Source organism: Rana temporaria, chromosome 3 (assembly GCF_905171775.1).
Source record: "Rana temporaria chromosome 3, aRanTem1.1, whole genome shotgun sequence".
Classification (NCBI taxonomy): Eukaryota; Metazoa; Chordata; class Amphibia; order Anura; family Ranidae; genus Rana; species Rana temporaria.
Genome location: NC_053491.1, coordinates 91952732 through 91979507, shown reverse-complemented (window position 1 = coordinate 91979507; position 26776 = coordinate 91952732). Strand labels below are relative to the sequence as shown.

The window sequence follows — 26776 nt, the reverse complement described above, 5'->3', positions numbered from 1 at the left end:
TTGAATTAGGCGCCCTTACGCCCGCCCACTTTAGGCTACGCCGCCGTAACTTAGCAGGCAAGTACTTTGAGAATAAAGTACTTGCCTCGCTAACTTACGGCGGCGTAGCCTAAACACGCTAAGCTACGCCACCTTAAAGTTAAGGCAATCTTGCTGAATCTAGCTATATCACATTTCATATCATCCGTTTATATCAACTATATCAAAAAAGGGAGAAAGAGATGAAGACACCTTGCCGTCCCATCCCCTCTTTCTCTCCCCATTTCTTCTCTGGTCTAGTGTATCTTCTCATTTTCTCTCTACCTTACTTCTCGCTGTTACCCTCCCCCCTCCCTCCTCCCCCAGAAAAAAAAAAAACCCTGTTGGCCGTCCCCTCCCGAGCCTATCCCCCTAGCCCCTCCCTATACTTCAGATATGGGGCCCATATCGTACGGTATCTCTCATCTTGGTCTTTCATTGCCAATGTGAGATTCTCCATTTGTTGAATCTCTGCAACTCTCGCGAGCCATTGTGCTCTAGATGGGGAAGTCTCCACAGTTTCCACAGGACCGAGATCCACGCCCTCACAGCTATAATAAGATGTCTTAGCAGCAAGTTTTTATATTTTTCCATTGACATAGGAATATCTAGTATTAAGACAGCTGTCTGTCTTCTAAGTTAATTTCTGTGATTTTTTTAGTAGTTTCTATTACCATTTTCCAGAATTCCTGTATTTTTGCGCATTCCCAAAAGATATGCAGTAATGTCCCTTCTGCTGCATGACATCTCCAGCAAACATCTGACGTCTGGGGATATATTCGATGTAGTACTGTTGGTGTTCTATACCATCTAGTTAGATATTTGTATCCTCCCTCCTCATATTTACTTGCTACTGAGGCCTTATGTGTAAACCGCAGAATCCTATCTTTCTGTTCTTGGGTGAATGTTAATCACTGGGATTGGTCAGGTAAGTATACAAGGCAGATCCTCCCACTTAGCACTCAGGAAGGAGGAGGGATTTGAATGCATGGTTCTGTATCTAGCTGGAATAGAATGGGTTTTTCTAAGCACAAGGGCACTTTTACAATAAAGGGTCCAGAATCCAGAATTAGCACAGTCCTTTAGTCAGAGGAGATATCTCACATCTGGAATTCTCAGATCAGCGTACCCAAGTTACACACCATTACCACACTATTATGATTCAAAGCAGAGGTTTTTGACCTCTAACCCTTTACAGGTTAGTGGGAAAATTGTACTGGGACTCATGGATACCAACATAAACAGGAATACAGTGGGGATCGAAAGTTTGGGCACCCCAGGTAATTTTTTTTTATTAATGTGCATAACGAAGCCAAGGAAAGATGGAAAAATCTCCAAAAGGCATCAAATTACAGATTAGACATTCTTATAATATGTCAAAAAAAGTTAGATTTTATTTCCATCATTTACACTTTCAAAATTACAGAAAACAAAAAAATGGCGTCTGCAAAAGTTTGGGCACCCTGCAGAATTTATAGCATGCACTGCCCCCTTTGCAAAGCTGAGATCTGCCAGTGTCATGGATTGTTCTCAACCATTGTCTGGGAAGACCAGGTGATGCCAATATCAAAGGTTTTAAATGCCCAGACTCATCTGACCTTGCCCCAACAATCAGCACCATGGGTTCTTCTAAGCAGTTGTCTAGAAAACTGAAACTGAAAATAGTTGACGCTCACAAAGCTGGAGAAGGCTATAAGAAGATAGCAAAGCGTTTTCAGATGTCAATATCCTCTGTTTGGAATGTAATTAAGAAACGGCAGTCATCAGGAACAGTGGAAGTTAAAGCAAGATCTGGAAGACCAAGAAAAATATCAGACAGAACAGCTCGCAGGATTGTGAGAAAAGCAATTCAAAACCCACGTTTGACTGCACGATCCCTCCAGAAAGATCTGGCAGACACTGGAGTTGTGGTACACTATTCCACTATAAAGAGATACTTGTACAAATATGGTCTTCATGGAAGAGTCATCAGAAGAAAACCTCTTCTACGTCCTCACCACAAATATCAGCGTTTGAACTTTGCAAATGAACATATAGACAAGTCTGATGCATTTTGGAAACAAGTTCTGTGAACCGATGAGGTTAAAATATAACTTTTTGGCAGCAATGAGCAAAGGTACGTTTGGAGAAGAAAGGGCACAGAATTTAATGAAAAGAACCTCTGTCCAACTGTTAAGCATGGGGGTGGATCAATCATGCTTTGGGGTTGTATTGCAGTCAGTGGCACAGGGAACATTTCACGAGTAGAAGGAAAAATGGATTTAATAAAATTTCAGCAAATTTTGGATGGTAACTTGATGCCATCTGTAAAAGAGCTGAAGTTAAAGAGAGGGTGGCTTCTACAAATGGATAATGATCCTAAACACACCTCAAAAACCCACGGGGGATTACATCAATAGGTGTAAAGTGAAGGTTTTGCCATGGCCTTCACAATCTCCTGACCTCAACATAATTGAAAATCTATGGATGGACCTTAAAAGAGCAGTGCGTGACAGACAGCCCAGAAATCTCAAAGAACTGGAAGACTTTTGTGAGGAAGAATGGGCAAAGATACCTCAAACAAGAATTGAAAGACTCTTGGCTGGCTACAAAAAGTGTTTACAAGCTGTGATACTTGCCAAAGGGGGCAGTACAAGATATTAACTCTGCAGGGTGCCCAAACTTTTGCAGATGCCATTTTTTTGTTTTCTGTAATTTTGAAAGTGTAAATGATGGAAATAAAATCTAACTTTTTTTGACATATTATAAGAATGTCTAATCTGTAATTTGATGCCTTTTGGAGATTTTTCCATCTTTCCTTGGCTTTGTTATGCACATTAATACAATTTTTTTACCTGGGGTGCCCAAACTTTCGATCCCCACTGTATTTAAATAAGTATCTATCTATCTATCTATCTATCTATCTATCTATCTATCTATCTATCTATCTATCTATCTATCTATCTATCTATCACACACATACAGTAGATGCCAAATGGCAGGGTTTGCCAGGACGGTCCTGCATCTAGGTTTTACCCAATGATGCTGCGTCCTTGGATCTAAGATTCACCCTTATTTTCAATTACTGTGCATGCAGTTTATTATCAGCTAATAAGAAGCCCTGTCTGTTTTAAAACAAAGGGCCATATTCTGAGTAAAGTTACGATGGAGTAACTCAGGATACTCCATCGTAACTCCCTTTTTTGACCCGTGTATCTATGCTCCTGATTCTCAGAATCATTTTTGCATAGATACACTTAAGATCCGCCATCTGTAAGTCACTTACACTGGCGGATCTTAAATGCAATGACGCCGGCCGCCGCTAGATGGCATTTAAGTGAAGGAGTCATTTGCGTATGCAAATGATCCTTCTACGCCGATTCACGAACGAGTTCGCGTCGCGTAACCGTCGCTAACGTCGTTTGCGTAAGCGGAAACTTACCCCTGCTATATGAGGGGTAAGTTTCCGCAAGTCTCGCGTAGGCCATGTTACGGATGGCGTCGGGTCCCCGTCGTGTTTTTTCGTCGGATACGTCGTTTACGTAAGTCGTTCTTGAATACGACTTTACGTCAATGACGCACAGGTCGGCGTCATTGACGTTTTCCGCCGAGAACTGGAGCATGCGCACTGGGCTTTTTGCAGCCCGGCGCATGCCCAGTTCTTTTGTATCGGGGGCGCGCTTCATTTGAATAGAAGCCGCCCCCTTGGAGATCCGCCAGGCTACGCCGGGACACTTACACTCCGCTGTCCCAACTTATGGAGCAAGTGGTTGGGGAATACAACACCTGCTCCAGTAAGTTGGGACAGCGGAGTGTAAGTGCCCTAAGCGAAGCAGGCGGATATTTACTCAGAATATGGCCCAAAGTCTTTAAATACTCAAAAAAAAGAACCATTTTTTAACAGGTGATACAGGGCTCTATTCACAGAACCAGATTGCATGTGGTATTTAGGTGCGTTCTAAAAATCCACATGTGATCCTGAAAATGTCAATTCACACCACCCTGTGTGCACTTGGGATTTCACATTTGAGTGGCATAGAAGGCATTTTTTAAGTGCTTTACAGGCAATATTTCTAGCGCTAAAATGCCTGAAAACTGCCTCAGTGTGAAAGGGGTCTTACTGAAAAGCTTGCAGACTAGGTGACTAAACTCTTAAATTTTTATTTATTTTTTTCACAAGAAAAAACTCTTAAAAATTTAAATAGATCATGTAGTGAAGATGTATAGACAAATCTTCAATAATTGCTCCTCCAATGCAGGAAGAGCAAATGGTATGTAGAGAGAAGTTGTTGGAAATAAATTAGGTCATTTCAGAAAGATTATCAAACAGGTTATCACTAGCTGCTGTCTGATGGAAATTATAAAATGTTTATAAAGTCTATGTAAAGTAGGAAGTTTTATAAGGCTGTCAATAGTTAAAGCTCAATTTCATGTGAAAATACTATATCCACACTTCTACAATATTTAAAAGTGGAAATTGAACATTTTCATAAAAGAAAAATGAATATGCGGTAAAGTAACTCCTGCGTCGTACTAAAATGACCCTTTTGTACTCTTTGTTCAGGGTCTAATGAAGTGTGACGAGCAGCTCAGACTGGCCTGTTGTACAGACTCAACCAAGACGGAGATTTTCATATCTGTTTTACAAAAAATGTGTTTTATCGGCAAAACACGACATTGTTGAATTTAGCAGCAGAGACTGCAAATGTAAAGATAATTGAAAACATTTATAAAATAGCACATTACCCATAGTATAAATGTTGCTAAAAATAACAGTAGAGGTTTTTCCATAGAGACGGTTGTACTTTGTATCAAAGTGAATCTAAAGCAAAAACAATATTTTTTTTTATAGAATAGATAATTATTAAACCTCCTGTCTCTTTTTGTGCCATCTGTGCCCTAGTGGGGAGATATCTTTTAACTTCCTTTCCCGCAGACACATCTGGAAGTGAGATACTATCTATCAAAAAGCAAGGAGTTAAGCAAGGGCAACCCCTCTTAGACAGTTGGCACAAGGGTCCTAGAATATTTTCTCTCTATTTCTGTTCCAGTGACAATTTAAAACCTTGGATTTTTCCAATATCAATGGTCATTAGTACAAATGGAGATGGTGTATCGTCCAAGCATGGACACAGACAACAATTAAACCTTACTTCACTCTACCTGAAACACAAAAAAGATATGGCTTTAGATAGACTTCAAAGGAGGGTTATAAAAGGGCAAAAGGTAAAGCCCCATACACACAATAAGAATATCTGACAAATGATCGTCCATTTTATTTTTATTTTTTTGCATGCTAGTCTCATATCGAAAACCAATAGGTTACTAAAGTTATGAAAAACCTTGTACGTAAGAATACAACTCCGGAACTTATGTATTGTATTGTAATGTATTCTTTTGTTTCTGAGCATGTGTGGTTATAGGCCCCGTACACACGGTCGGTTTGGTCCGATGAGAATGAACCGAAGTTAATTTTCATCGGACCAAACCGACCGTGTGTATAGGCTATCGGTCTGTTTTCCTTCGGTCCAAAATTTTAAAACATGCTTCAAAACCGAACCGATGGACCGCTGCCCCACCGGACCAAACCGATGGTTAGTACAGAAAAGCATCGGTTCAAAACCCACGCATACTCAGAATCAAGTCGACGCATGCTTGGAAGCATTGAACTTCGTTTTTTTTCAGCACGTCATGTGTTTTACGTCACCGCGTTCTGACACAATCGGATTTTGAACTGATGGTGTGTACACACATCAGACCATCAGGCCACTTCAGCGGTGAACCGATGAAAACGGTCCGTCGGACCATTCTCATCGGTTTTGTCCGACCGTGTGTACGGGGCCTTAGTCACACAATTTTTTTCGTACAAATACCATACTAATTACACAAAGATCATTCATTTTGGTATTGTACGAGAAACATTTCCATGTTTGTCCCTTCAGATATTTTCACATGAACTGTCGTCATTGGCTCTCGAAGCTTACTAAATGTTCCGGAAGCGGTATTTTTCATCTGATTTTCTCATCGTGTGTACTAGGACTTTACAGCCATGGACAGTGACAGCTGGAAGGAAAGGTGGAACTAAAGGCAATGGACAGTGATACTAAATGGATCATGGAAACAGACTGGGTTGTTTATTCATATTCATCATTTCTGGGTAAAGTGTATGTTAAGGCAAAATACCGGTAAATGCATCTCTGCAATACATGCACATTTCTTTTTGACTTCTTGTTTTATCTCTTTAAACATGCTGCAATAAACTGTCTAAAAAACAACTGCCGATGTGCCAAAAATATAGCATGCTCCTATCTCCCTCTTTGACATGAAAACAGAGTGTATTTTAAATTCTGAATTCCAAAGCATGTGGTGTCAGCCCTACCCTACTTCATTTCTGATGGAATGCATCATATTTATAAGCCCTCCTTGTACACAGGCAGAGAGCACAGAAAGTTATTGGCTCATTAGATTTCTAGCAAAATCAACAGGTATTTTTTGTACTTATTGATCATAAAACACTTTCAATGATATATTTAGCAGACCAAAATGGAGCACATATAGGAAGATCATTGTTAGGGTAACTATATGAAACTAATAGTTGAAGATCTTTTTATACAGATATATAGACCAATAGATGTTTGTGACGGTATTGGTATGATATCCCCGTCAACGTTCCCTTCTTCCCATAACGAAAATCACCCCAATATTCCACGAGGGGGGATATCCCTGGAATCGCCCAGAAAGCCACACATGCCAAGCTTACTGCTAGAACAAGACACTTTATTGACACAAAAACTCAGCTTATATGTGGTTACAGCCTGTTAGGAACGCCCCCCTCACACAGTGGGGTTTCCCATACAGATTATAGGAGACAAGTCGGAGCCGACCATGCAGACACGTTTCTTTAGATAAAGACATCAGGGGAGTTATTTAATACACTGAAGCAATCAGAATAATTAACATACTACTTCTCTAATCATTTAGCCTGATGATACAATACACATCTTTTAAGGGTAAACACAGATCTTCTTTACACAACACAATAGATCAATTAACGTTTAGAATAGTGAGGGGACATTAGCACGTCAATAACCTGTCAGAGGAATGAATCACACATGAAATTCCTTTCTACCTCTAACCCATATGGCTAGCAGGGAGCAGTAAACTGAGACATATAGGCAAATGTATCACAATGGCCCCCCCTTTTTCTCCCTGCTCCGGCAAACCCGGTTGGACCTTCCCTGGTCCAGTAGGGTTGACAGGTTCAGAGCTTTTAGTCCGAGGTTAACTCCATTGGCATGACTGACCTCCCTTGACAACTGCTTCAGACTCAGGTATGTCACCGGGTCGTCAGATCACACACCGTTCAGTCGCAAAGTCTTTGTGCGATCTGCAAAGTCACCAGAAGTCGGTGTGAAGACAGCGAATGGGTCTGTGCGCCACCATCTAGGTGTCCCGCTATGGGAGGGGGCAGGTTATGGCTCTGAAGTGACAATCACAGGAGATTCATAAAAAGAAAAAGTTATATTTGTTGAGATGCTGTAGCACTGGTGCTCAGAGTCCGGGGGGGGGGGGGAGGGGAATCAGAGCCCCATAAGATGAGCCACCCCCTGCTCCCTCCGCAGCCGCCGGTTCTCCTCTTGGAGCTTCTCCAGCTCCATCTCCAGTTCATGGAGCCTGGGGGGGTCAGCCTGCTGTGACCTCAGGTGGTTGTTCTCCTCCTCCATGCGGCTTATGCATTCCTCCAGCTCTATGTACTCACGGATCAGCTCCTGCTTGCTCATGTCCTGCAGGCTCTCCACGTGGTCCTTCATCATCAGGAACTGGGTGGTGGTGTAAGGGGCCACCGGTGGGCCCTTGGTGAACATCTCGGCCCGCATCTGGGATGCCCGCTGCGACTCCCTCTCCTCCAGTCGCTTCTTCTCCTCCCAGGTCAGCTTGTTATACGGCTTCCAGGACCTCTTCTTCTTGAAGGGTGGCTGGCGGTGCCTCTTTCTGCCCAGCTCCCTCCAGGGCCCCTCCGTCTCATGGCTGTCGCCCATGACCAGCTGACAATGGTGTTCCCTGTTGTCCGTAATACCAGATTGTACCGTGAGGACTTCGTAAACGGTGTCCGATGGTTCTTCCGGACCCAGCTCCTGGAGATCCCAAGCCGAGTCTACACAATGGGCTGCTGCTGGTGGGCGGTACCCAGGTTGAGACCAATTTGACCTGGTGTTGTCACTCATGGGGCAATTCTGCTTGAAGTGACCCAGCTGTTTGCACCGGAAGCAGCGTTGTTCGTTGTCCTCCTGGCGTGGATAGCGAGGGCTAGATGTCACCGGTCTGTTAGGAGGTTGGTATCTAGCGGTTGGTGGGTGTGAGGGCACCGTTTGTGGTGGAGGTTGTACCCGTGGTGTGACCTGGTTTGTCTTGCGAGTATCCGCATATTCATCCGCCAACTTCGCGGCCTCTGGTAGAGTCATGGGCCTGCGATCTCTCACCCAGTCTTTGACGTCCGTCTGGATGTGATTGTAAAATTGCTCCAGGAGCATTAGTTGCAAAATGTCCTCTGCGGTGGTGGCCTGGCTGCTGTTAGCCCAGTTAGAGGCCGACCGGGACAACTGGCATGCCCATTCCGCATAAGAGTCTTTTGTGGTTTTGCGTGAGTCCCTGAACTTCTGTCGGTGGGACTCTGGGGTTACTGCATAACGAGCCAGGAGCGCTTCTTTAACCCTGGCGTAGCTATGGATATCCTGATCTGGCACGGTCCGGAAAGCATCAGAAGCTTTGCCTGACAGTTTGCCTGACAATATTGCAACCCAGTCTCCTCTAGCTATTCGGTGCAGGTTACATTGTCGCTCAAAGTCTGCCAGGTAGTTATCAATCTCACAGTCCTTTTCATCAAAAGCTTTAAAAGCGCTAAACGGAATCTTCCTTGCGTCTGCTGTGCTGTACTCACTGTTTGGAGAAGGTGCGGCTGCTTGTTGGACTGCTGCCAGTTTTAACTGTAGTTCTGCGTTTACTAATAGGTCCATCACTTTCAGCACCACATCCGGCGTTGGGTTCGGGCCGAACCACGCTAGCTTCTCTCTCATTAGCTTGTTGGCTGGCGATTCCTCCTCCTGAATCACTGGTGTCTCCATCTCTTGTACTGCTGGCGTTGCTGCAATCCCGTTCTCCTGGTCTATCTCCATTACTTCTGCTATGATGACCCGCTTGGTTTTGTTGCTAGCAATCCTTCCACGAACTTCCAGTAGTTCTTCCAGTGTCTGCTTGGAATCCGGGTGTAAAGGGGAATAGAAGGGAAGATCCCACTGCTGCCACCAATTGTGACGGTATTGGTATGATATCCCCGTCAACGTTCCCTTCTTCCCATAACGAAAATCATCCCAATATTCCACGAGGAGGGATATCCCTGGAATCGCCCAGAAAGCCACACATGCCAAGCTTACTGCTAGAACAAGACACTTTATTGACACAAAAACTCAGCTTATATGTGGTTACAGCCTGTTAGGAACGCCCCCCTCACACAGTGGGGTTTCCCATACAGATTATAGGAGACAAGTCGGAGCCGACCATGCAGACACGTTTCTTTAGATAAAGACATCAGGGGAGTTAATTAATACACTGAAGCAATCAGAATAATTAACATACTACTTCTCTAATCATTTAGCCTGATGATACAATACACATCTTTTAAGGGTAAACACAGATCTTCTTCACACAACACAATAGATCAATTAACGTTTAGAATAGTGAGGGGACATTAGCACGTCAATAACCTGTCAGAGGAATGAATCACACATGAAATTCCTTTCTACCTCTAACCCATATGGCTAGCAGGGAGCAGTAAACTGAGACATATAGGCAAATGTATCACAATGTTAAACTACACAGACCAAAAAAAAAGTAAATTTCCATTGCGAAGCTGAACTCCAGTCAAACTGCTATAACCCACAGTTGGCATACACTTAAGTAAACTTTTTTTTTTTTTTTAAACCACAGCAGTTGTGTACAGCCACCCATCACCTCTAGTTTTGCCTTCATCCCATGAGTTTGCCATTGCTACTTACATGTGTGCGTCTTCTTGGTTATGGACAGACCTAGGAGAAAAGAAATGGAAATGTTTATTAAAAAAAAACCTCTCAAGTGTTCAAACTTATTAAAATTTACTGTTGTGCAATGTACCATTATAAGTGTTTCAGAAAGATGATTGGAAGCCAGTTAAATTTAAATGATGTAAAGTGGATGTAAACCCTCTCCTATACCAAGTGAAGTGAACAGCCTCAGATGATACACAGAGATGTTACACAACACGCACATCTGATGTCTTTCCCTTTCTACATTCTTTAGAAAGTACACATTGTGTTAAAAACCTTTGTTTCTCATTTAGCAGCGGGTGGGGAGTCTGGGCTTACACTGTGTAAAAGCTGATTGGAGGAAAGATACAACCTCCCCCCCTCCACATAGAATGGGGAACAAAGAAAATTTCATCGCTGTACTCCGAATAGACAAGCTTATCTACCTCTAAGTTCCCTCCCCACACAAATTTGCAGCTGCTTTAATCTCCTGTGTCGGAGAGCTTGTCAGAAGTAATCATGCTGGTAAAAAAGGAACGGAGCAGCCGAAAGACACGGAACATAGAGCTTTGGAAAGAGATATGTAAACACTACAGATATTTGTTCCCAGGTCAGACTTCATACATTTTTTCAGGTGCCAACATCGTGGGCGCCTTGGACAGGTAAGTGTCCTTATTTTAAAAGTCAGCAGCTGCAGTATTTGTAGCTGATGATTCTTACAAAAAAAAATGTCGGAACTTCGCTTTAACTGTATTGTAAATTTTGGCTGTAAACCTTGACTATCCATATCATCTTAAAAATAGACCTTTACAATGAATTTCCTTCTGCATTAAAAATGTCCCTAAGTATAGTGAAAAAGTGTCAAAGTAGCTCAACAATCCTCTCCTAAAGAATTAATTGATTTGTAGTCTGGATGGCTATGCACACAATTCAAGTTGAAAAGAACAAACTTGCAGATGCCAGACAACTGGGGGGATACAAATGGCAGCAAGGTTTAGATATCAGGATGTATAAATACCGGTCTTGCAGTTCTGTGTAGCAGACGGAAGGTCTGAAATTATAGAACCATAAAGAAAACAAGAGCATCCCAACCTGGTGCAATGGAATTCCAAAATATATTATAAAATGCTAAAATGCACTTACGGTTGTGTAAAATAAAAGTGCTTATTTAGTGACTCCGGTTGGTACACTGGACCAGATTCACAGAAGAGATACGACGGCGTATCTCTGATACGTTGTCGTATCTCTCAGAGTATCTATGCGACTGATTCATAGAATCAGTTCCGCATAGATAGCCCTAAGATCCGACAGGTGTAATTGACTTACACCGTCGGATCTTAGGATGCAGTACCTCGGCCGCCGCTGGGTGGAGTTCGCGTCGTTTTCCTGCGTCGGGTATGCTAATGAGCATTTACTGCGATCCACGACGGTTTTCGCGTTCGTTACGTCGTCGCTAGTAATTTTTTTCCATCGCAAATTTACACCTGCTTTAACATGGCTTAACTTTAGTCGAGCCATGTTAAAGTATGGCCGTCGTTCCCGGGTCAAATTTCAATTTTTTTTTGTTTTGGTGTAAGACGTCCGGGAATACGAATGGACGCTACGCACGTCGCCGTTCTAAAAAATTACGTCACATCTCGCAAAGCACGGCGGGAATTTCTTAACTGAGCATGCGCAGTACGTCCGGCGCAGGAGCGCACCTAATTTAAATGGTACACGCCCCATTTTAATTGGGCGGGCTTGCGCCGGACGTGTTTACGATACACTGCCGCAAGTTTACAGGTAAGTGCTTTGTGGATCAGGCACTTACACTGAAACTTGCGGCGGTGTAATGTAAACGGGTTACGTTGCGCCGCCGCAATTGTACGAGAATCTGGCCCACTGTTTTTTTCTTTCATATTTCTAATATGCCTAGTAATACTGCAAAGAAAAAAGAAAAAAAAATCCTGCCTGCTAGTGTTGCACGTTTCAGTTTTTACTTTTATTGGACAAATATTTAAATAATGGAAAACAAGTAAATTCAGCATAGCTTCCACAGAGTCAGTAATACCCGATGACAAATCTTCTAAGATTGTGTAAATGAAACGAAGGGGCCAGAAGTAGCTCCAAGGCAGGAGTGGAGCAACTTGGCAGTAGGATGCCCTTGTGTAGGACAATGGCTCCATTAATGATAATCAACGTCTGCTACTTCAAGTGCTTTGTGTAATTTCAGAGTTCGGCTTCTCAAATTGTTAATGGAGTTGTAATGTCCACCAAAAGACATAAATCATAGGTTGGGGGCAAGGACAAGGGATGATCGACACATACACTTTTACCTGTTTAATACACTAGTTCTTATACTAAGCAGCAAACTATCATTTTAAATTATTCATTGCTTTCAAGTTGTGCAATTTTAGTAAACAATCATTTTATTTTCCTTTTTTTTTTATGACTGTCTCTATCAGTATTCATTATATTAAAAAAATCTGGTATATTTTTTAATATATTAACAATATACTTTGCTTTACCTACACATTGAACAAACCAAATCTCTGCCTTTCCCACAAAGCTATTCAATTTTACTATTTCACCAATGTTACATATTTCATATATAAAAGTGTGAAACTGATCAGGGTAATATAAATTATTGAATAACTCTCTCTCCCGGGTCAGAATTACGTGCTCATTACATATGCAAGCTCTGCTTCTTGCTAACTTACCTCTTTCTTAAACACCCCTTAACGTCCTTAACCACCTCCTGTCTGGCCAATGCATTTATATGGGTGGACCAATGTGGGTGGACATACCTGCATGTCATCCCACATCGGCCACTCGAGCGTGCTCTATAGAGCATGAAGTGGTGTGATCTGTGACCGATTTGTCCCTCAGACACAGTGGATCACAGATCAGGGTACAGGGCACTGTGATTGTCCCTGGTGTCATGTGAATGCTGCGACCAATCACAGCGATTACATTACCAGTAGTAAACAATGGCTGTTATTCATGAAGCTATTGTTTACTACTGCGATCTCTGTGATTAGTCATAGCAATTGTATGATACAGGGCCAATCACAGTAGCCCTGTACCATGTGTTACTGTAGCTGTTGCCAATCCTAACAGTAGTACTGAATAGCTGCATGAATGTAGCCAAACGGTATCAGAAATTATTTCTTATAAGCAATCACAGTGTAAATAGAAAAATAACCCCCCCTTCCCACACACACTATATAAAGCCCCCCCCCCCCCCCCCCAGAGTAGTATAGTGTCATTATCGTGACACTGCACTGCTCTAGTGACAGCATGTAAAAAAAAAAAAAAAAAAAATCTATACTACTGTCATACTATAGATACTGGGGCAGATCCACATAGATCTGCACCGGCGCAGCGTATCTGAGATACGCTACGCCGCCGTAACTTACCTGGCTTTGGTGTGAATCCTGAAAGAATTTGCGCCGTAAGTTACGGCGGAGTAGTGTATCTCTCGCGGCGTAATGGCGCGGAATTCAAATGCGGCGGGTAGGGGCGTGTTTCATTTAAATGAAGCGCGTCCCCGCGTCGAACGAACTGCGAATGCGCCGTCCCTAAAATTTCCCGCCGTGCATTGCGCTAAATGACGTTGCAAGGACGTCATTGGTTTTGACGTGAACGTCCAGCCCCATTCACGGACGACTTACGCAAACAAAATAAAACATTTTAAATTCGACACGGGAACGACGGCCATACTTAACATTGCGTACGCCACCAGATAGCAGCTTTAACTATACGCCGAAAAAAGCGGAACGGAAACGACGTAAAAGAATGCGACGGTCACTCGTACGTTCGTGGATCGTCGGAAATAGCTAATTTGCATACTCGACGCGGAATACGACGGGAACGCCACCCAGCGGACGCCGAAGAATTGCATCTAAGATCCGAAGGCGTACGAAGACGTACGCCTGTCGAATCTAACCCAGATGCCGTCGTATCTTGTTTTGAGGATTCAAAACAAAGATACGAAGCGGGAATTTTGAAAGTACGCCGGCGTATCAATAGATACGCCGGCGTACTTTCTTTGTGGATCTGCCCCATTGTCACCAGAGTAAGTGTAGTGTCGTGTACAATGGCTCGCTACTCTGATAACATTGTATGTAAGTGTATTGTCTCTGATCCTAGCCAAAGCAGTACCATTTCACCAGGCCGCACCAGTCACAGTGTCCCTGATCACCACTAGATCAGTCACAGTGTTCCTGATCACCGCCATTCCCCTCACAGTGTCACTGATCACCTTCACACCAGTCCCAGTGACTCGTTTACATGTGCAATGCTGTCTGGAGAGACACTCGGCATATGTCGGCTTTCTGAGCACCGTCTTTATATTTATATAACAAAAATTAAAAACCCAGCTGTGATTAAATATGGCCAAAAGGAACTCTATCTGTCTGATTTTTTTTATAAAATTAATTTGGGTACAGTGTTGCAGGACTGAGTAATTGTCATTCAAAGTTTGACAGTGCTAAAAAACAAAAAAATGGCCTGGATTGGAAGGGGGTGAAACAGACTTGAAGTGGCTATTGTAATGATAGAGACATGACACCTAAAAGCAGACACCTAAAAATCTAGCACTTAGAGACCTAGCACCTTAAAGCAGGCTCCTAAAGGCATAATACCTAAAAACAGCCAAAGGAAACCAGACACTTACAAGCCTGACACCTAAAAGGATTGCCAGACATCTAGAATTAGGCACCTACCGTATGAACCTGACACCTTAAAGCAGTCAATAAGAGACCTGACACAGGCACTTAGATACCTGGAACCACAAAGCAGGCATCTAGGGACCTTGATATAAAAGCCCTTGCAGCTAAAATCAGGCACCTAGAAACATGGAACTTAAAAGGAGGCATCTAGAGACCTAGCACCTAATAAAAGCTGATATGAGACCCGACACAAACACCTATACATCTAGTACCAATGATCAGGCACCTAGAGATCTAGAACCTAAAAGCAGGCACCTAGAGATTTAGGGCCAGATTCACAGTCCGGCGGCGCAGCGTAACGTAACCCGTTTACGTTACACCGCCGCAAATTTTCCGATTTAGTGCCCGATCCACAAAGCACTTACCTGGAAATTTGCGGCGGTGTATCGTAAACAGGTCCGGCGCAAGGCGGCCCAATTCAAATGGGGCGGGTACCATTTAAATTAGGCGCGCTCCCACGCCGGACGTACTGCGCATGCTCCCGTCGCAAATTTCCCGACGTGCTTTGCGCGAAATTACGACGCACCGACGTTTTGTGAATCGCGACGTGAAAAAAAGACTTGCGCCGGGAAAAATAAAAAATAAATTCAAAAGCGACGCGGGAAAGACGGGCATACTTTAACATGGTGGAGTACTTTTACAGAATGTTAAAGGTGCCCTATCTTTGCGACGGAAATCTAACACTCGCGACGACGGGAAAAATCTTCGTGGATCGCCGTAACTCCTAATTTGCATACCCGACGCTGTATTACGACGCGAACTCCCCCCAGCGGCGGCCGCGGTACTGCATCCTAAGATCCGACAGTGTAAAACTATTACACCTGTCGGATCTTCTGGCTATCTATGCGTAACTGATTCTATGAATCAGTCGCATAGATAGAACAACAGATACGACGGCGTATCAGGAGATACGCCGTCGTATCTGCTCTGTGAATCTGGCCCTTAGCACCTAAAAGAAGACCCTGGTCTGCCCATACTTTAACTTCACATGCACATTGTACACTTCTACTTGGGTTACTGAAGAAGATAACGAATGAATGTGCAGTTCTCTGTGTGCCCACTTTTAGGTTTTTCTGTCACTTGATAACTTTATACAAGTTCTCTATAAATATGTTTTTATTTATAAAAGGTGCATATAAAATCACAGTGTTGCGGATGAAGCCGCTACAGTAAAAGATGAAAGGAACGAAAAGTGTTGAAGCTCGTTAGAAAGCTACAAGTTCTAAGCTACTTTAAAGGGAATGTGTAGCCGTTTTGCATATTTATAATGGTCAGAAATAAAACAAATCACATTTAAAAATGATTTAAACAGGTAAATATGAAATATTGCATATCATTTTTTCATATTTAATTTCAAGCCAAGGAGCAAAAAAGAGGGTAACTTTCAACCCTATTGGCCCCAGTAACAAACTTCAATTTCCAGACAAATGTGATTTTTCCATACTGCTATCTGAGGTAGAGAGGGAACAAGCATACATGAGGTGCTCTATGACCTTATTCAGATTAGAACGCTTAACATTTTTAATTTGTATTGTGTGAGGCAAATTTTCCTGATTTTCAGTATTAAGCAGTAACAATGGCAGAATGAAAGTAAGTAAGCATTGAAGTGATATTAAAGGATCTTTTTTTCTAAAAAATAAATATGTTATACTTACCTGCTCTGTGCAATGGTCCTCTTCTTCTTGGGCCCCCTGCCAGCGCTCCTGGCTCCTCCCCCTTTGACAGTGCCCTCAATATCAAGCCGCTTGCTATGGGGGCACTTGTGGGTGCTCAGCCCCGTGCCAGAGATGCGGCTCTGCCCCCTGCCTCCTGCTCACTCCTCATTGGCTCACTAACTGTGATTGACAGTATTTGCCCCTGATGTAGGAAACAGAGGCCTGGGACAGTGGAAGCTCCTGGGCACATTGCAGGATTTAGAGGGGGCTCAAGTGAGTATTTGGGGGGGGGGGGCTGTGGATGGAGAAGCACACAGAAGGCTTTTTACCTTCATGCAAGGTAAAAAAAAAAAATTTCAGCCTTAAAGCGGTGGTTCACCCTCAATAACAACATTCTAGCATTAAATTAAGCATAGTATGCTACAGTATGCCTTGATTCAGACGGGCGTTCCTATCCAGAGGGAAGATGATTGACGGCCGGCTATGGCACGTCACGCTCCACAAAGATAGCCGGAGTAGGTTTCGGCTCTTCACGGCGCTATACGGCGCCTGCGCACAGACTAGGTGCAGGCGCCGTGAAGAGCCAAGTCCTATTTCGGCTATTTCCGGAGAAGCGTGACGTGCCAGAGTCGGCCGTCAATCATCTTCCCTCTGGATAGGAACGCCCATTCCCCGCGAGGAGTCTGAATCTTCACTATAGGATTAAACAGTGAGTACGGAGTAAAAAAAAAAAATAAAGGCATACTGTAGCTCGCGCTACTATGCTTAATTTAATGCTAGAAAAAAAATGTATAGGGTGAACCCCCTCTTTAACAACTACTTTAACTTTGTGACACTTTTAAGATTTCCTTTATAGAAAGTGATTTGGAATAATCCAACCTGGAGAAATCCTTGGAATTACACAACATTCTAAAATCTCAGGGTGTTTATGATTAAATATTGTTGTCTGACTTTTCCTACATCTAAAAGCGCTCCTTAGTGAATATGTACCGCAGTCATTCTCTATCTGGCAGAGGTCTTGTTATCATCATAAACTGAGAGGTTTTCCTGTAAGCCATCACTTTATGGCATTCTTAACTATGACAGTAAAATATGACCGCTAGCAGCCCTGTCACCCTCCGTATGAGCCTCACCCCCTCCCTCTATGTGACTTTCAGATGCGCAGAATCTCCTTCAGCCATCGCGTTCCACTAATGGGAACAATTCATTTAACCTGTGCTAGATATATAGTTCAACACCATTGTAATGTACAGAGCATTGAAAAAGGTGCAATTAATCGTGTTCTTCTTTCCTGATTGATGCAGAGAAGAGGTTCCACAGACATATATATGTATAAAGTAGTTTCCAGACACAGAAAGGTCCTTCCAGTAAATTACCATCATTAAAACAGACCCATTATCTTAACCCTACACAGACACTAGACTAACATCCTGGCAGACTAAGAGTGGTAAATCAGTCATGTAATTTAATTAAAATTCAGCTATATATGTTCAAGTATGTATAATAATAAACACATCAAACACATAATAACTGGATTTATAATCCAGTGCAATCAAACTAGCCGTTAGATAGGTGGCCAATAAGTGACCCGACTGTTTCAAGATTGTCTATCCTTGTAAATACTGTATCCAACCCATTTGATAGACTTTTCCTTGAGACGTGTCACCTTCAGATATGTAAATTGGTCTAAACATATTAATGGCTATCCCAGATGTCTGCATTGTGTCATTAAATCATTAGGAATAGTTAATGATCATTGAATATCTATTGGAATCCTCCTAAATTACAGAAACATTACGAAGTATGCATATCGCTGGAACTTCAAGTGGGAAAGTCTTTCCTGCTTTTGTGATGGCTGTAACAGGCCAGTGGTCATTGGGGAGAATGCTTCTTACACAAGTGGTCAGTGGGAAGAATATTTTTTACAGTGGTGGTCATTGGGAAGGATGTTTCTTACAATTGTGGTCAGTGTGAATAATGCTTTTTACACTGGTGGTTAGTGAGAAGAATTCTTCTTACACCAATGGTTATACTGGTGGTCAATGAGAAGAATAATTCTTACACTGGTGGTCTGTGGAAAGAATACTTCTTATAGTGGTGGTCAGTGGGAAGAATGTTTCTTATACTGGTGGTCAGTGGGAAGAATGCTACTTACACTGGTGGTCAATGAGAAGAATAATTCTTACACTGGTGGTCTGTGGGAAGAATAATTCTTATAGTGGTGGTCAGTCAGAAGAATGTTTCTTACACTTGTGGTCAGTGGGAAGAATAATTCTTACACTGGTGGCCTGTGGGAAGAATACTTCTTATAGTGGTGGTCAGTGAGAAGAATACTTCTTATACTGGTGGTCTGTGGGAAGAATAATTCTTATAGTGGTGGTCAGTGAGAAGAATGTTTCTTACACTTGTGGTCAGTGGGAAGAATAATTCTTACACTGATGGCCTGTGGGAAGAATACTTCTTATAGTGGTGGTCAGTGAGAAGAATACTTCTTATACTGGTGGTCAGTGGGAAGAAAGTCCCAAAAATACCCGTTGAGCCTCCCAGGGTAGTCCACTTAATGCAACTTCCTGTGATGGTGTGATAACAATGCTGCACTGCTCCTGATTTGAGAACAAAGCTGCCACTCCCATGAAGATTATGCCTGCTTTGACTACAGTGGGATGAAGAAATAATTTAGGTGGGGTGACTATCATCATTGTTACTGCCAAATAATAAGCGGGTAGCTTGCCAATCAACTTCTAGCCACACCTAGTCCTGCCCACTACTTTCTGGATTGACAGCTCTGCCTCTGCTGTGGAAAATCTCCCACTGTGAGCCAAAGGATCTGGGAGGGGTACCATGAACGATACAAATAAAGAGGATTTGACCTGTGTATCACATAGTAAACTGATTTATTTGTTTAGACTGTCATACATGAGCCTTTAGATGTACTTTAAAACAGTTGTATAGTAATTTTTTTAACAAATAAGGCTTACCTGTAGGTAAAAAGAAAATCTCCTAAACCTGTACGGTTTAGAAGATATTACCCTTGCAATGAGCCGCTGACTGCAGCGGCGCATTCGCATCAGGCATTCTCGGCTGATAGCCCGGCAGACACTGGACCTTGCCGGAAAATAAGTCTCCCGCGCGCATGCCACTCACAGCACTGGAGCCGCGATACCCGGAAGACACGCCGAGGCAAAATGTCAGCTCCCTCGCCGTGGACCGGGTGGATACCGACGCCTCATTCTAAGGTGCGTATTTCATAATGATCTAGTATGCAGTACATACTAGATCATTATGCCTTTTGCCTTACAGTTGTAGGGGGAAATAAAAAGGTGTCAGCGGGTACACAACCGCTTTAAGGTGTTCAAAATATAAGGTTTTTATTCGATGAAGATCATATCTGTTTAGAGAAGTGCCCATTTACTCATGATGGTCAGATGCAAGCACAGACTCCTTCACTTCCATTTCACACAATTCCCAAGATCCAGAATTTTAAATTCTTCTGCTTTCCTCCCCTGCAGCTCAAAGAGGCCACACCTGATGCAACAAAGGTAGCTGGCCAAGTGATTTTCAGCCAGGTTAGAGACTCAGAACTGTCAGAAGCCTCATGGGGAAGCCAGGCTGGAGTATAATAGCACTTCTGTAGAAGACCGAGTTATTGTAGGAAGCCCCTCCCTGATTGCTTCCAGAGTACTTAGGCCCCTCCAGTTTTTCACCGGAACTACTTTGGGCTTCACTGTGATATCTGTGCTAATTTACTAGAAGTAGTCATTCTCAGCTAGAATCCCTGTTACAGAGGCTTAAGCTGTATAGCTATATGTTACGCTGATTAAAGACATAGCTACGCAGAATCCATGTTTGTGCAGCTTTCATTTGTTTGAACAGCTTTTATTATTCTTTGTATACATGTTTTTTTTTTTGCCATCCTGAACTTGTTTCCCTTATTGTGTCTAACTTTGCACTTGTTTAGTAATCTGCAAGTTACAGTTACTGGTAAATCTATTGATGTTGTCAACTTCACCAGATTCTCTCAGCCAGTTGCTATTGTTTCCCTTAAGATAGACCAGAGAGTAAGGCCGGCCATACACAGAGTAAATTTATTTTCTGCAACCACAGGTTGCAGGAAAGAAACTTGCTTGATTCCCCCATCAACACAGACAGTGTTGATGTGGGAATTCTTCCTGCCGTGCCATTGTCTTCTCCGGGCGAGGAGACGAGGGAGGGCGGGGTAAGCCACCCACACTGGTAGAAGACAGTGGGGTAGATTCAAGAAGCAATTGCGCCTGTGTAACCATAGGTTACACAGCGTAATTGCTTACTTGCCCCGGCGTAACGAGTGCTCCTGATTCAGGAACCTCGTTACGCCGACTGCAGCCTAAGATCTGCGCGGCATAAGGCTCTTATGCCCGCATATCTTAGGCTGCATTCTTGCGTTGGCCGCTAGGTGGCGTTCACGTTGTGCTCAGTGTATAGTATGCAAATTGCATACTAACACCGATTCACAACGTTGCGCGAGCCCTGCGTATGCAATTTACGTAGTTTACGTACGGCGGTTTTCGCGCAAGGCTGCCCCTGCTATTAGCAGGGGCAGCCCATGTTACGTATACCCGTCGTTCCCGCGTCGCAAAATTTTAATTTGACGTACATTGCATAAGTGAATCGTGAATGGCGCTGGACGCCATTCACGTTCACTTTGAAGCAAATGACGTCCTTGCGACGTCATTTGCCGCAATGCACATCGGGAAAGTTTCCCGACGGTGCATGCGCGCTACAATCGGCGCGGGAACGCGCCTAATTTAAATGATTCCCGCCCCCTACGGGATCATTTAAATTGTGTGCTCCTGCGCCGGGCATTTTGCTCCGTGAATCAAGAGCAGCGGAGCAAATTTGCGGGGGCGCAGGGCAAAAACTTTGCCCTGCGCCTCCGTAAATAATGGGCAATTCTACCTGAATCCGGCCCAGTGATTATTGCTAGCGGCTATAGCAGCAATAAACCCAAGAGAATCTGGCAGGCTGGTTGTACCCAAATTGATCGATCGATCAACTTGGTACATTCAGCCTGGCCATTAACAGTTTGAATCTTGGCTGGTTCCTGTTGAACTGGCCCGAGATTCGAACCGTGTATGGCTGGCCTTGAGTGCCTGACTTCACAACTATCTACTGCCTGCGTTGATATAAATATGCATGCTTAGATGACTTCCCTTTGAAGTATATGGATAGTTTTAATTTCTGTTATTGACGCACATTGTTAGAGTGCACTAAAAAGGGAGGAGGGATGTCTTATACAAACAATTGGATTAGTACAAAATGTACAATACAATCATGTTGAAATATAGTCGCCTAATATGAGGAACCAGGGTTAACCTAGTATTGAAATAAATCAAAGTTAAATTACTTATCACGCATTAGTTTTCTTGCCCAGGAATAGTACTACAGAAGCCCAGATGGTATCACCGGACTATCATGTAGTGTTCAACCATTGCAATTAGCTCACAACATGTGCAATATCCCTGTAAAGTAGACACTATGCTCTTTTGTGCTGATCTTTTAATGTACTCCTCTGTATTACTGCACTTAGATCTTACAAATGCTTTTTTAAGTGGTTTAACACAACAAAAGCATACACATCACAAATGATTACATATTGGGCATGTACAGTATTTCTAGCGTATGTACCCAAACACCAGATACATCATGTTGTACCTCTAATTAATAGTTGCCATTTCACAGAGGCAGAAGTCTTTTTCTTTTATAGCATGGTCCAGATAAAAGATGGTGTTTTAACTTAGAGAAATGACCAGAGCAGAGCTTGAGTTTATGACTCAGTAAAGCTTCTCTCTTATGTTTGTTAGTCCTTGTAAACCTTGCCGCATGTGATATAGTGTGGACTAGAGACCACGCAGAAATGGCCTTTTTTTTTTATTACACACTGTACACCATTCCATTTTTTTTTCCAACTCTTGCAACATTTTATTAAATGTTTTCTCATTATCTATTTACCTATTTGAGGTTTTTACTTTTGATTTGAAAAAAGCTATTTTCAAACAGGGTGCCAATGTAACAACACTCTGTAAAGGTGTACAAAAATCTGTAGGCTAGGTTCTATGTCTACTGAATAAGCTTAATGATCAAAGCAAGTCTATCGGGTCTAGCATCTCTTTTCAGTTCCTACACCGAGTGTTACATCACCAACTGTTTTCTCCGTAGGCACAAAGCAGTGTCATTTATGCCAAGCTGAAGGAGGGAAACATAAATGTGGATTCTGAGCACCCTCTGGTGAGATCACAGAGGGCATTTATGAATGCTTATGTGAAGGTTTAACAGGCTCACATTGAATTCAGCCAGACAATAGGCAAGTGCTGTCATAGCTGAGTAGATGCGTTTTGTGCAAAACAAGTTGTGCAGTGTCTTTAAATAACATGTTCTATAGCCTCAGTGGAATAGAGTCTTCTTTTACTGTGCGCTCTCCTAAACACATTTGCAATTGTTCAATATTCTTTAACTTCTCAAAGAATAATTATGGACTAATTAAAATCTGGATATTTGTTTTAAAATGAGGAGCTAATGAAATAACTAAGTATAACCAATTAACATGTTGAGCTTGCACATTTCCACGAAAAACAGCTATGTATAGTCGCTGCCTGATATGCTCAGGTACATACAGCTAAAGATGTGACTCTTGCATCAGGAAAGATGAGCTTTCCTTCTTTGTTCAGGCCTACTCAGTTATGACATCCTGGGAAAGAAGGGTCACACATGAGAACAACCATTCATACTTCTCCCCGTTGGCTAGATATTAAAGGGACAGTTTTTGTTAGATCCTAGAGCATCTTAGATTGTAAGCTCTAATGAGCAGGGCCCTCTGATTCCTACTGTATTGAATTGTATTGTAATAGTACTGTCTGTCCTTATTTTGCAAAGAGCAGCGTAAACTGTCGGCGCTATATAAATACTGTAAAATAGTGACAATAATAATAATTAAGCCACCTAATCATTTCTAATATCATTTAAAGTGTTTTTTTTACGCCTTTTTTTTTTAACTGCTAGCCGCTCTATTAGAGGCTGGCATACAACACTGTGTAAATCCATTCTAAAAATGAGCAGTGTAAATAGCTATTTAGGGCTGTCTTCAGGCCGGTCACATGACTAGCGGCTACTGCAGGAGGGACCGTGATCTCCCTATGGCATCAGCCGAGGAGATCACGTGGCCGTTCAGCTCCTCCCGCAGAAGCCCTGTCTTGGAGCTGTAAAGTGATCACAAGTCACGTGACCGGCCTGAAGACAGCTCTAAATAGTTATTTACACTGCTCGTTTTTTAGAAAGGATTTACACACCGTTGTATGCCAGTCTCTAATAGAGAGTCTGGCAGTGACAATTTTAGGTTTTGTATTTTCAATCATAGCAGCGGGGGGGGGGGGGGGCTGTGCAGAGACAGAGAGGGTGCTGACAGGCAGGAAGGAGGGGGTGAGTGGGAGAGAGGAGAGTAGAGCAGGGCAGCATTAGATGGAGGGACACATTTTGACCACGATAATCTGGGCTGAGTAGCAGCAGATTCAGGGTGTTTTTTTTACAGTTTAAAGGGGGGCAGATTACACTAGATGTTTCTATTACAAATTATGTGAGAAGACTGCAGTTCCTCTTTAAAGGGGTTGCAAACCCTCATGTTAGTGCTCCACCCATGTTATATGCCCCGTACACACGTGCGGGATTTCCGTCGGGAAAAGTTCCTGTCGGAAATTCCGAGGGGAAAGCCGAGAACCTGTTCAGTTCAGTCTTTCCCCATACACACGGCCGTTTTTTCCGACAGGAAAACTGCGATGGGGCTTTGGCCGGGAATCCCGGCCGTGTGTATGCTCCATCTCAGTTTTTCCCATAGGAAAACTGTCAAATAATATAAAAAGCAGGTGGTGGCGCCAACCTAAAGTGTAGACTAAATGTCAAATAATAATTAATGTTGTATGGGTGATACAATAAAAAGCAAAAAACCAAAAATGTTGCGTGGTGATCCAAATAACAACCAAAAAATTCAAAATACAAATAAACTCAAAAAGTGTTCCAGTGCTAAAATCTCATTCCATCTCTGCTTCATGCAAAAATTAAGTGAATCAATGAATATAAATATATATATAGTGCAGTGTGCTTTCAACAAACAGTTTTCATACTGTAAGTAAAAAAGTCTTTATGCAAAAGAGTTCCATGCAGTAAATAAATAAATAAATAATTGAAAGTGCTGTGTGCTTCTTCCACGTGAGAACAACGTAGATATAAAAATCTTCTGTGCAAAAATCGTGCTCACTCCCTGTGGTCCCGCACTCACCAGATACTTGAACCCCTGCAGGGGTAACAGGCGTTCACAGTATAATATACTGACAAATCCCTGGATCTTCCCAGAATCTAAAAAACTCCACCGCTTGATAATGAGAACGTAGTGATAAGTCCAAGTCAGTTTAAGACTGCGTTCTCAAAATTTGTAATATGAAGGGATCCTCATGTCAAAGTTGATCGTTTTTTTCTCCTCAGGTAACATTCAATCTTTTTGCACTGTTCTTTCTGATCTCCATGTGTTCATTAGCTCTAATGAACACATGGAGATCAGAAAGAACAGTGCAAAAAGATTGAATGTTACCTGAGGAGAAAAAAACGATCAACTTTGACATGAGGATCCCTTCATATTACAAATTTTGAGAACGCAGTCTTAAACTGACTTGGACTTATCACTACGTTCTCATTATCAAGCGGTGGAGTTTTTTAGATTCTGGGAAGATCCAGGGATTTGTCAGTATATTATACTGTGAACGCCTGTTACCCCTGCAGGGGTTCAAGTATCTGGTGAGTGCGGGACCACAGGGAGTGAGCACGATTTTTGCACAGAAGATTTTTATATCTACGTTGTTCTCACGTGGAAGAAGCACACAGCACTTTCAATTATTTATTTATTTATTTACTGCATGGAACTCTTTTGCATAAAGACTTTTTTACTTACAGTATGAAAACTGTTTGTTGAAAGCACACTGCACTATATATATATTTATATTCATTGATTCACTTAATTTTTGCATGAAGCAGAGATGGAATGAGATTTTAGCACTGGAACACTTTTTGAGTTTATTTGTATTTTGAATTTTTTGGTTGTTATTTGGATCACCACGCAACATTTTTGGTTTTTTGCTTTTTATTGTATCACCCATACAACATTAATTATTATTTGACATTTAGTCTACACTTTAGGTTGGCGCCACCACCTGCTTTTTATATTATTTCACACCTTTCTCCATTTTGTGGGGATTTTTCTGCAGGGGCAGCCCCTCATACTCATTATACTATATACCTTTCAACACCTGAGAGCGTAATTATTATATTTAAATATTCTGTAGCGCAGATTCACATTTTTCTTTTCCCAAACTGTCAAAAGCCGCCGGGCAAAAGTCCGCCGGTTTTCCCAGCGGGTTCTCTTTTTTGTCTGGCGGTTTTTGGGCAGTTTTACCGTCGGAAAAACCTCGAGGAGCATACACACGGCCGGGTGTCCCGGCCAAAAGCTCTTCTCACAGTTTTCCCATTGGAAAAAATTATCGTGTGTACGAGGGCCTTGTGATTGACTGCTTAGGCCAGAATACTGTCACATAGGGAATGTCACATGATCCCACATACCTGGAAGTCCATCTCTGTCACAGTAATGAAGCAAGGGCTCTAACAGAAAGAAGGTGATGTAAGGTGAGCATACCTTGCCAGGCTATAAGAAGGTACAGTCACCCTGTCTCTTTAAGCTGGCCAGACAAATTAAAATCTGAATGTACAATTTTCTTTTAAGTATTTTAAAGTTATGTAGTGCAAGGATCTATGTGGCAACATAACCTGAATTGAATGATTAGGGAAGGCATCACTCTGTGTGGTTGCTGGTGAATCTAAAGGAGACTGCACAATCAGATAGCAACTTGTGCAGCATGCTTAAGATCATTTATACTATGCCACTCCTTATGACCAGTGATGTGGCTACAGAATTGTACTTCCTTTTTAAAACTATCCAGCAAAACATGAGCTATTTTAATATATCTTATATAAATATACAATTATGTATACTTCCTTTTGCACAATAATTTCAGTTCCTGAAGAAATTAACAGAGATAGATGGATTGCTAATTAAACCCACAAGTATAGCTTAAACAAAAAACAGGGTTAACTGCTAAAAACCCTTCTAAATGGAAAGTGCGATACATTAATTGTGTTTCAGTTCATCCCCCAAGGGGATCAGAGAAATTATCGAGGAGGGAACAGAAGGAAATTAAACAGTAGAGAAGCAAGTAAAAGGGCATTTATAAAAAGGGAGCGATCCTCTGTAGGAACACACTAATTATACAGGTAACTTTAC

General features: G+C 42.4%; 1 protein-coding gene across 2 annotated transcripts in view; it reads right to left on the bottom strand.

Annotated features, from left to right (window-relative positions):
* Positions 1-26776, bottom strand: part of LOC120931479 (nuclear receptor ROR-alpha) — a 637829-nt gene that overhangs the window by 227222 nt on the left and 383831 nt on the right. For both annotated transcript variants that reach the window (XM_040342970.1, XM_040342972.1), the window contains exon 2: positions 10050-10079. In XM_040342970.1, coding sequence (XP_040198904.1) covers positions 10050-10079 — 30 coding nt within the window. The remainder of the gene's footprint in view (positions 1-10049; positions 10080-26776) is intronic.